At 41.4% G+C, this 12,292-nt stretch overlaps 1 protein-coding gene across 1 annotated transcript in view; it reads left to right on the top strand.

Annotated features, from left to right (window-relative positions):
- ezrb (ezrin b) overlaps positions 1–12,292 on the top strand; it is a 92,286-nt gene that overhangs the window by 18,490 nt on the left and 61,504 nt on the right. The window contains exon 2 of the mRNA XM_061885997.1: positions 3,822–3,905. Within this exon, the coding sequence (XP_061741981.1) occupies positions 3,822–3,905 (84 nt within the window). The remainder of the gene's footprint in view (positions 1–3,821; positions 3,906–12,292) is intronic.

The following is a 12,292-nucleotide window of genomic DNA, read 5'->3' as shown; positions in this document are numbered from 1 at the left end:
CAGAAAAGGGTCCCCAGTCATCCTGGACTCCATGCCACTGAACCCTGACCCGATACTGTCAAGGATCCCATGGATGGATGCGCCCCTACCAGCAGGATCGTCATACTCGTTTCGAGTGACCGCCGATGATGATGATGACACTGACACACAACATCCGGATTCCCATCATGCATTGCTTCAAAACTACGGCAAGTAGTAATGTCCAAAAACATGACTGAGACAAAGCGGAAGGAAGAGACATGGCAACGACGAGTAAGAAGTACGCTTGCAAGATCCAAAATGATTGGAAAAAATAATTTCAGTTCATCCAGGACAGCTCGAAGGGAAAGGGGTATGCTGCCTGCAATTTTTGTAGATCAGACTTCCCCATTGAACACGGTGGCCGAACGGATTAAGTATGCCATCAGCTATCCTGTCATAAGAAATACTGTACATTTAGACATGTTCTGTGGCTTACAATCTGTACTGTCGAATGGGAAGATCTCCTTAACGTGGTAAAAACAAATAACAACCATGACCAAAGTTAGGTACCAAGTCTGAACTTACCCCCCAAATAAGGTTGCTCAAAAACAAAACGTTGATTTATAGGTACATTTTTGTTTTTAGCCTATGTGTCATACTCTTGAGTTCATGGTACATTAAATTCTGGTCTTGGGCATAAATGTGCATGCAGCAGTATTAAGGGTAGCCTCTATGTCTGAGCTTTTCCTACCTCATTAAAAACAGCAAGCTCCAGTTTGTGAGCAGGTAATAGCAGCAGACCTGCAGCTCAAAGGGTTTCTTTGTCTGGCTGTTATAACGTGGAGGCTGTATTTCACCACCTTCTTACTTGTTTGCATTTCAGCTGTGAGTCAAAACCAGACTGCAAGTTCTCCTGAACATATGTGCACCATTGCAGTCACCATGCCACAATTCCAAACTCTACTCTATCGGAATCGGAATAGTTTTTATTGCTGTTGTTTTGAGAACGGGTTCACAAACTAGGAATTTAAATAAGGCGGTCTTCACTACCTATCAATTGTTTACACCAGGCCTGGGCAATTATTATGAAGTGAAGTGAATTATATTTATATATTTTACACAGTGAAACCCAATATCTAAGTTACATTTAAACCAGTGTGGGTGGCACTGGGAGCAGGTGGGTAACGTGTCTTGCCCAAGGACACAACGGCAGTGACTAGGATGGCGGAAGCGGGAATCGAACCTGCAACCCTCAAGTTGCTGGCACAGCCGCTCTACCAACCGAGCTATGCCGCCCCCAGGGGCCAGATATACAGAAAAAAAATGTGTCTGGGGGGCCAGTATAACTATTTTTTAGGAACACTAATACAAAACCTCACAATAATGTCTGATCGAATGTTAAAAAACATTATGACGGACCGCCTGGTAAAAGGGAATGGAATTTTTTTTATTTTTTTTACTGAATGACACACCCAGAATGTACATGAAAATAAAGAATGTGGGATTTACAATATTAACTATGAGCGATAAAACACTGAATATTGACCATATTTGAATGTCACATCGATTGACATATTTTACAATCAAGCGAAAAGCAAAAAAAAATGCAACAAACACTGAAATATGAACGTGAAAGGTAAAAAAAAACTACAATCTAAAATATCTGATACATCACTGAGCTTCAGAACTTTGTTAAAAAAAATATCCTTCCGTGTCTGTCCCTAACACCCACATTTCAGGCTCTGGAAACACTCTGTGGAAACACTGCTTGGTGCCTTGTCTGAGCTGCTGTGACTTAGATTACCATAGTCACTAATTACATTACCATAGTAACTAGTACCGTATTTTTTGGAGTATAAATCGCACCGTAGTATACGTTGCACCTGCTGAAAATGCATAATAAAGAAATAAAAAAACATATGTAAGTCGCACTGGAGTATAAGTCGCATTTTTGGGGGAAATTTATTTGATGAAACCCAACACCAAGAATAGACATTTAAATGGCAATTTAAAATAAATAAATGAAAATAGTGATAAGTGTACGTTATATGAGGCATAAATAACCAACTGCTATGTTAACTCCAAAGGTATGCGCCGCTTCCTCTTGTGGTTTTCTGCTGCATATTTCACTACGTCCAGCTTGTAATCTGCAGTACATGATTTCCTTTTCGGTGCCATTTTTGTTCAGCCCTTCTCAGTTTTTATAAGTTACCGTGATCCATTTTAATAGCTACGGCAGTAGCATATAGCAGTTAGCATTCCATGACCCACAATGCACTTCTGCCATGACCCTCCCCCGCCGAATTCTTATTGGTTGACGTGTGTGTGACGATTGCCGACATTTTCTACGTCTCTTTCGCGAATGAGATAAATAATATTATTTGATATTTTACGGTAATGTGTTAATAATTTCACACATAATTTACTCTGGAGTATAAGTCGCACCCCTGGCCAAACTATGAAAAAAAAACTGTGACTTATAGTCCGAAAAATATGGTAACTAGTATATAGGGTTGTCCCGATATTTGGATCGGAACGGCCGCCGATATTTGCCAAAAAATACGTATTGGCAATGCATGGGAAAATGCCGATCCAGATCCAGTTTTTTAAAAAAATCCGGTCCGTGTTTTCCAACGCACCGATTTAAATAGTACATTCCACTTTTCTGCTGCCCCCTAATTTCCATTCTGTGTTTTCTATCACACCTTCAACACATCCACAGGTCTGTATTCTAACCGTTAAGACGGCCATGTGAATTAAAAGTTTCCGGTAAAAATGTCAGCTTTGTGGGATTATTTTACCCTACAAAACGAAAAAGATGAAGAGGTGGAGTGCAAAACATGCCACAATAAAGTCAAGCGTGGTGGTAAAGTTGTAAGACGTTTTAATGACTCTTGAGAGTGAGAGGCTTTTTAGCACAGCCTCACTCATCATTGATGAACACAGGAGCAGGCTGACACCTGAGCATCTTGAAGTGCTCGTCTGTGATAGAAAGAATCTCCCCATTATGCTCGGACTTCAATTGTTTGCCCCCACTGACTGGGGCAAACAATTGAAAGGAGTGTGTGGATAATTTTTTTAAGTTTACACTTGTTCAGGAGCTAGTATTGATGCTGAGTTATAGACATTTTATCGCACTCAGGTTGTGTGTTTTGCTTTTTTAAATAATATTTACAGCATTATTTGCACTTTATACTGTTCCCTTTTTTACTGTCTAATGATGCCATTTCTGTTTGTCATGTATAATTTTTTCTATTTTGTGTTTATCCTTGAATACCAACCACTGTGTATTACTTAAATTCACCTAATTCAGCTGGCTAGTTGTTATCAAGAGTACTAAAACCCTTTTCAACATGAATCTGACAACTAAGTAGGCTAAATAACTTTAAACTTTAATACATGCTCGGATAGGCCAGTATCGGTATCAGATCGGAAGTGCAAAAACCTGGATCGGGACATCCCTACTAGTATATCATGCAAAAGCGCAGATTTCAACCCTTGAAATACTTTGTATAGTTGAAGACTTACGGTCAGAAAACATGAGTGCACATCATAATGATAGCTACACTTTCCATCTTAACAATCTAAAAAAAAAGTATTTGGGAATGTCCGGCGGAACAGATTGAAATTCTTAACAACCCGGACCTTATTTACACAGTCTTACCAAAAACCTCATTTAAATAGGACGGTCTGCACAACCTATCAATTGTTTACACAGTCTTACTAGATCACACGCACACAAATGAGTTGATCCGGCCCATAGTTCCTTATGGGGACCAACCTGACTAAACACAACATTACAGTCAATGTTTTGGCTCATCTAAGAGAAGCACCAAATAATTTTGTTTTTCCTTCCATAGATCAACATCAATGTCAACACCTTGGACTCGGAGCTGGAGTTTGCCGTCCTGCCTGCTGCCACCGGCCAAGTTGTGTTTGACCAGGTGTGCTGACATTTTCTCATGTTTTTCAAATAGATACTGTAGATGGCTCTTTATTGTCATTGTACTATAAAAGTTTTCACATTTAAAGGGGCCCTATTATGCAAAACCAACTTTTCTTACCTATTGGTAGCTGTTTTGTGTATTTGGGATCTGCATGTGTCCCAAAAATTTGAAATCAAACCGTGAAGGCATTGCGGCGATATTTTTTAAACAATCCTGCCTTCCGCCGCACGGTGGACCAGTGGTTGGTGCTTGTGCCCCTCAGCAAGAAGGTCTGGGGTTTGATTGCCGGGCTCAAGTACTCCGGTTTCCTCCCACCTCCAAAGACATGCACCTGGGGATAGGCCCCTCCCACCTCCAAAGACATGCACCTGGGGATAGGCCCCTCCCACCTCCAAAGACATGCACCTGGGGATAGGCCCCTCCCACCTCCAAAGACATGCACCTGGGGATAGACCCCTCCCACCTCCAAAGACATGCATGTGGGGATAGGCCCCTCCCACCTCCAAAGACATGCACCTGGGGATAGGCCCCTCCCACCTCCAAAGACATGCACCTGGGGATAGGTTGATTTGCAACACTAAATGGTCCCTAGTGTGTGAATGTTGTCTGTCTATCTGTGATGAGGTGGCCACTTGTCCAGGGTGTACACCGCCTTCTGTCGGAGTACACCCCCGCGACCCCGAAAGCTACAATTGGCAGAAAATGGATGGAATCATGCCTTCATTCATACTTCCGTTAAACGATCCGCTCGGAATTTGACCCAGTAGTAAAAGTTTTCCCTTTGGTGAAGTCTAGAGATGTCTGATAATATCGGACTGCCGATAAATGCTTTAAAATGTGATATCGGAAATTATCGGTATCTGTTTCATAAAGTAAAATGTATGACTTTTAAAATGCGGCTGTACGGAGTGGTACACGGACGCAGGGAGAAGTACAGAGCGCCAATAAACCTTAAAAGCACTGCCTTTGCGTGCCGGCCCAATCACATAATATCTACAGCTTTTCACACACACAAGCGAATGCAGAGCATACTTGGTCAACAGCCATACAGGTCACACTGAGGGTGGCCGTATAAACAACTTTAACACTGTTACAAATATGCGCCACACTGTGAACCTACACCAAACAAACACATTTCGCACAGTAACACAACATAAACATAACAGAACAAACACCCGGAACACCTTGCAGCACTAACTCTTCCGGGACGCTACAATATACACCCCCCGCAACCCCTTACCACCCCAACTTCGCCAACCTCAACCTCCTCATGCTCTCTCAGGGAGAGCATGTCCCAAGCTGCTGTTTTGAGGCATGTTAAAAAAGAATAATGCACTTTGCGACTTCAATAATAAATATGGCAGTGCCATGTTGGTACTTTTTTTTTTCCATAACTTGAGTTGATTTATTTTGGAAAACCTTGTTACATTGTTTAATGCATCCAGCGGGGCATCACAACAAAATGAGGCATAATAATGTGTACATTACACGATATCTGTATCGGTTGATATCGGAATCGGTAATTAAGAGTTGGACAAGATCAGATATCGGCAAAAAAGCCAGTATCGGACATCTCTAGTTGCAACTAAATGCTGCAGGTGTTGTCATTGACTAGATTTCTTCTCCAAGGCATTTTGCCCAAAAAGCATTGCTCAAATGGCAAGGGTGCCTATTTTGCAGAACAGCTGTTACAAACACAACAAAATGCCTATGTTTCTTTGTACAATTTCCCACTTGATTGTCATAAAAGTAGTTGACTGTCCCTCCATGGCTGCCCAGTCACACCGCTCTAAAGCATGTGCCATCACTTTATTATGCAATGTTGTTTAATTGCCACTTTCCTCACTTTGGGCAATTTTTTCAAGCGTTTTTCTTTCTATTGCGCAAGTTGGCGTTTATCATTTATACCATTTTGCGTTATTATTAGGGCTGTCAATATTAACTAATTAACTCATGTGATTAATCACATTGTACTTTTTGAAACCGATACCGATAATCTCCGATATTAGATTTTAAAGCATTTATCGGCCGATATTATCGGACATCTCTAGTTGCGACTTATGCGTTTCTAATTGTTTTGTGTGGTGCCATTAACAGAAACCTCCCTCAAATGTTATGTGGAATGTAGTAAAACATACAAACCCCGTTTCCATATGAGTTGAGGGATTGTGTTAGATGTAAATATAAACAGAATACAATGATTAGCAAATCCTTTTCAACCCATATTCAGTTGAATATGCTACAAAGACAACATATTTGATGTTCAAACTCATAAACCTTTTTTGTGTGCAAATAATCATTAACTTTAGAATTTGATGCCAGCAACACGTGACAAAGAAGTTGGGAAAGGTGGCAATAAATACTGATAAAGTTGAGGAATGCTCATCAAACACTTATTTTGAACATCCCACAGGTGTGCAGGCTAATTGGGAACAGGTGGGTGCCATGATTGGGTATAAAAACAGCTTCCCAAAAAATGCTCAGTCTTTCACAAGAAAGGATGGGGCGAGGTACACCCCTTTGTCCACAACTGCGTGAGCAAATAGTCAAACAGTTTAAGAACAACGTTTCTCAAAGTGCAATTGCAAGACATTTAGGGATTTCAACATCTACGTTCTATAATATCATCAAAAGGTTCAGAGAATCTGGAGAAATCACTCCACGTAAGCGGCATGGCCGGAAACCAACATTGATTGACCGTGACCTTCGATCCCTCAGACAGCACTGTATCAAAAACCGACATCAATCTCTAAAGGATATCACCACATGGGCTCAGGAACACTTCAGAAAACCACTGTCACTAAATACAGTTGTTCGCTACATCTGTAAGTGCAAGTTAAAGCTTTACTATGCAAAGCGAAAGCTATTTATCAACAACATCCAGAAATGCCGCCAGCTTCTCTGGGCCCAAGATGATCTAAGATGGACTGATGCTAAATACAAAAGTGTTCTGTGGTCTGAAGAGTCCACATTTCTAATTTTTTGGTGAAATTTTCAATATGGTGTCATCCGGACCAAAGGGGAAGCGAACCATCCAGACTGTTATCAACGCAAAGTTCAAAAGCCAGGATGTGTGATGGTATGGGGGTGCATTAGTGTCCAAGGCATGGGTAACTTACACATCTGTGAAGGCACCATTAATGCTGAAAGGTACATACAGGTTTGGGAACGAAATATGCTGCCATCTAATCGCCGTATTTTTCATGGACGCCCCTGCTTATTTCAGCAAGACAATGCCAAGCCACATTCAGCACATGTTACAACAGCGTGGCTTTGTAAAAAACGAGTAGGGGTACTTTCCTGGCCCGCCTGCAGTCCAGACCTGTCTCCCATGGAAAATGTGTGGCGCATTATGAAGCGTAAAATACGACAGCGGAGACCCCGGACTGTTAAACGACTGAAGCTCTACATAAAACAAGAATGGGAAATAATTCCACTTTCAAAGCTTCAACAATTAGTTTCCTCAATTCCCAAATGTTTATTGAGTGTTGTTAAAAGAAAAGGTGATGTAACACAGTGGTGAACATGCCCTTTCCCAACTACTTTGGCACGTGTTGCAGCCATGAAATTCTAAGTTAATTATTATTTGCAAAAAAAGATAAAGTTTATGAGTTTGAACATCAAATATGTTGTCTTTGTAGTGCATTCAACTGAATATGGGTTGAAAAGGATTTGCAAATCATTGTATTCCGTTTATATTTACATCTAACACAATTTCCCAACTCATATGGAAACGGGGTTTGTACTTATTTTAAACGAGAATTGCAATCCTCCAACCCACATGTGTCTTCAAGGTGAACCCGTTTTGTACCATGTGACAGCATCGAGGTAGCAAAGGCATTGTTTTGCGTGGCTTCTTGTAAAACCGGTTCTTCCGATAGCTAGTTTAGCCAAGTGCTTGTATATGTTGTGGTTTCATGTCTGGGGACCCACCCTTCGTCTCACCTGTGGAGAGAAGGAACAACGTGATCAGATCCTATTGATGCTTAATGGCAACTCAAATAATTCTGACACATTTCAAAGGTTCAGTTCAGGCGGGGCTGATTCATGTATGTTTATGTTTAACATTTGCTTAATTGGCCTACTTAAAATATACAAGGGCGTGCAACAAATAACACCTCCCTACATAAATAGTCCAGAAGTCATGTTTTCTTAATATAACCTACTCTACACTTCTACGCCTCACTATATATAGACACCGATTTTAATGTCGACAAACAAGTCGATGGCGTTTTAAAATTGTGTTTTTATCATCTTCGTCTTTTATCAAAGCTAAAAAAACCGTTTTATCTTTTTAACCTTTTTAACCAATTTGTGCATGCTTTTTTATTTCTAGTGGGCGGGACTACTGCAATGCACTTTATGCTGGCATTAGCCAGAAAGCTCTCTCCCGGTTGCAGTTAGTCCAGAACGCGGCAGCAGGACTTTTAACATCCATCCATCCATCCATTATCTTCTGCTTATCCGAGGTCGGGTCGCGGGGGCAGCAGCCTAAGCAGGGAAGCCCAGACTTTCCTCTCCCCAGCCACTTCGTCCAATTCTTCCCGGGGGATCCCGAGGCGGTCCCAGGCCAGCCAGGAGACATAGTCTTCCCAACGTGTCCTGGGTCTTTCCCGTGGCCTCTTACCGGTTGGACGTGCCCTAAACACCTCCCTAGGGAGGCGTTCGGGTGGCATCCTGACCAGATGCCCGAACCACCTCATCTGGCTCCTCTCCATGTGAAGGAGCAGCGGCTTTACTTTGAGTTCCCCCCGGATGGCAGCGCTTCTCACCCTATCTCTAAGGGAGAGACTCACCACCCGGCGGAGGAAGTACCCATGATATTGTCCTTTCGGTCATAACCCAAAGCTCAGGACCATAGGTGAGGATGGGAACGTAGATCGAGCGGTAAATTGAGAGCTTTGCCTTCCGGCTCAACTCCTTCTTCACCACAACGAATCGATACAGCGTCCGCATTACTGAAGACGCCACACCGATCCGCCTGTCGATCTCACCATCCACTCTTCCCTCACTCGTGAACAAGACTTCGAGGTACTTCAACTCCTCCACTTGGGGCAGGGTCTCCTCCCCAACCCGAAGACGGCACTCCACTCTTTTACGGGCGAGAACCATGGACTCTGACTTGGAGGTGCTGATTCTCATCCCTGTCGCTTCAGAGACCTAATCCTGCAGCCAGCAAACCGGATCCCCTCAACGCCCTGACTGTGCCTAGAAATTCTGTCCATAAAAGTTATGGACAGAATGGGGGACAAAGGGCAGCCTTGGCAGGGTCCAACCCTCACTCAATGCGGACCAAGCTCTGACACTGACCGTACAGTTAGCGGACCGCCACAATCAGACAGTCCGATACCCCATACTCTCTGAGCACTCCGCACAGGACCTCACGGTCGAATGGCTTCTCCAAGTCCACAAAGCACATGTAGACTGGTTGGGCAAACTCCCATGCACCCTCAAGGACCCTGCCCAGAGTATAGAGCTGGTCCACAATTCCACAAACGGCATATAACCCCAATTATTGAGTTTGCACTGGCTCCCTGTTCATTTTAGAATGGCTTTTAAAACCTTGCTGTTTGTTTTTAAAGCTTCGCATGAGCTGGTGCTTTAGTATATCACAGACCTCGTCCAAATTTACACTCCTGCGAGTGCTCTGAGGTCCGAGAGCCAGCTACAGCTCGTGGTGCCCAAGACCAGACTTTAAAACCAGGGGAAACAGCGGCCTTCTCTGTAGTCGGCCCTAAGCTCTGGAACACTCTGCCCCTCCACGATCAAACAGTGGAGTGTTTTAAGTCTCGTCTTAAGACCCATTTTTATTCTTTGGCTTTTAACACTATGTGAGTTGTGTGGTCCTCTGTTGTCCTCTGTTTTTTTTTATTTTTTGTTTTTTTAATTTATTGTTTTAATTGGTTTTACCTTTTAAACGTTTTTAATAATATTTCTTTTTATATTGTTTTTATATTGGGTATATATTTATTTTTTGTTTTTATTCAGTCATTGGTGGAGCTAAGAATAATATTTGAATATTGGTTTTAGGGGTGGGCGATATGGCCTTTTTTTAAATATCTGGATACTTTTATGCCATGTCACGATACACCATATATATCTGGATATTTTGCCTTAGCCTTGAATGAACACTTGATGCATATAATCACAGCAGTATGATGATTCTATGTGTCTACATTCAAACATTCTTCTTCATACTGCATTAATATATGCTACTTTTAAACTTTCATGCAGAGAAGGAAATCACAACTAAAAGTGTATTTATTAAACAGTTATTAAGCAGTGGCACAAACATTCATGTCATTTCCAAAACAGAAAGTGCAAGATTGTCAGAGACATTTTAAAACAAGCTATGAGTGCACTTTTGTGCATGATGTCACTAAGATGACATATCAAAACAACCCTACATTAAAGTGCACTTTTTGTACAGAACGCCATTACAATAGTTTAAAACAAATAAAGTGCACTTTTGTGCATGATGTCACACAAGATATTTCAACAAGTGTCAAATAAAAATGAGCTGCATAATAGGAAATCAAATAGTGTATGTCCTTCTCTATGTGGTAGGTTCCTGCGGACATTATTCCTTCTGTTGTTGACTATTTTTTTCATGCGGTGTTGATGTGGAAATGTTTGCCTCTGCATTTTGTTGGTGCGGCACCGAGCAGAGATGTTGACATTCTGAGTAAGCACTCTTCATTCTCTAGCAGATGACTTTTCAAATGATGCCACATATTAGCAGTAATGCTACTTTTTATAGCAAAGCTTTTGCCCAACACTTGACAAATTACGGTTGTCTGTTCAACATCTTCCCGCTTGAAGCCAAACCACCGCCAGACAATGGACCCCCTGCTGTTTTTCTTGGGAATTAATTCTTCCTTCATTTGTTACCAGATTCGCACCTTCTTTCTCTCGTATTACCACTCGCACGGCTCCGCTAGCGTCACAGCTGACGTTACCCATGCTGCTACCTCTCTGCTCCGCGTGGGCATATACGTATGTGACGTATGTAAGAAGGTGCGCTTGTTTTTATGTCTCTGAGAAGGAGAGACAAAAAGGAGTGAGAAGAGCCTGTAGTGTAATGCCAGCAGCTAAAAGCAACTGCGTGAGAACGTATACTCCAATATCACCATATAGTCATTTTCTATATCGCACAGAGACACACCCGCCATATTTAGAGTATATCGATATATCGCCTAGCCCAGTGGTTCTCAAACTTTTTTCAGTGATGTACCCCCTGTGAACATTTTTTTAATTCAAGTACCCCCTAATCAGAGCAAAGCATTTTTGGTCGAAAAAAAAGAGATAAAGAAGTAAAATACAGCACTATGTCATCAGTTTCTGATTTATTAAATTGTATAACAGTGCAAAATATTGCTCATTTGTAGTGGTCTTTCTTGAACTATTTGGAGAAAATATATATGTATAAAAATAGCTAAAAACTTGTTGAAAAGTAAACAAATGATCCAATTATAAATATTTCTACACATAGAAGTAATCATCAACTCTTTGGGGATTGTAATAGAGAAAAATTTGGATTCATGAACTTAATTCTAAATATTTCTTCACAAAAAAGAAATCTTTAACATCAATATTTATGTAAAATCTAGCTGTCAACACTGAATATTGCATTGTTGCATTTCTTTTCACAGTTTATGAACTTACATTCATATTTTGTTGAAGTATTATTTAATCATTATATTTATAAAGGATATTTCAACTGTTGTTATTTTTAGAATATTTTAGAAAAATCTCACGCACCCCTTGGCATACCTTCAAGTACCCCCAGGGGTACGCGTAACCCCATTTGAGAACCACTGGCCTAGCCCAAATTAGTTTTAATATAATTGTGCAGCACTTTGGAAACATTTCTGTAGTTTAAACTTGCTATGTAATTAAGTGGACTCGATCGGATTACACAAACTAAATAAAGGAAATGTGCTAGCATGCGGTCTCAGCATAGAACACTTGTTGCTAGGCAGAAGTCTCGGACCTTTATCCTACCAAAAATTGGATAAAACTTTTATCGCTTCTACAAAGAGATAGTGTACTACCATCATTAGTGCAAGTGGTGTAGTAGCAGAGTGTTACGTACACACATCGTAAATTAACCCCCAAAACATATCCTTTATTGACGTTTTGTGTAAGTAAAGGTACTTTGTGATCCACACTAACTGGTTAATTTGAGAACCAGCAGCAGCAGATTACTGGAGTGGAAATGCGGCGTATGTGCACCTTGACATCTGGTATAAGCAGCTTGTGGTGGCCTCCCACTGGAAGGAAATGTAGTAAGTAGCAGCCCGAGCACACAGGTGGCCTGTGTTTAGCGAGGAAATGCCGCGTAACAGAAGCAAGCTCATTATCGGGCGAGTGCGAGGTTTCTT

This window comes from Nerophis ophidion, linkage group LG24 (assembly GCF_033978795.1).
Source record: "Nerophis ophidion isolate RoL-2023_Sa linkage group LG24, RoL_Noph_v1.0, whole genome shotgun sequence".
NCBI classification, from domain to species: domain Eukaryota; kingdom Metazoa; phylum Chordata; class Actinopteri; order Syngnathiformes; family Syngnathidae; genus Nerophis; species Nerophis ophidion.
This window is presented reverse-complemented; position numbering and strand designations above follow the sequence as displayed.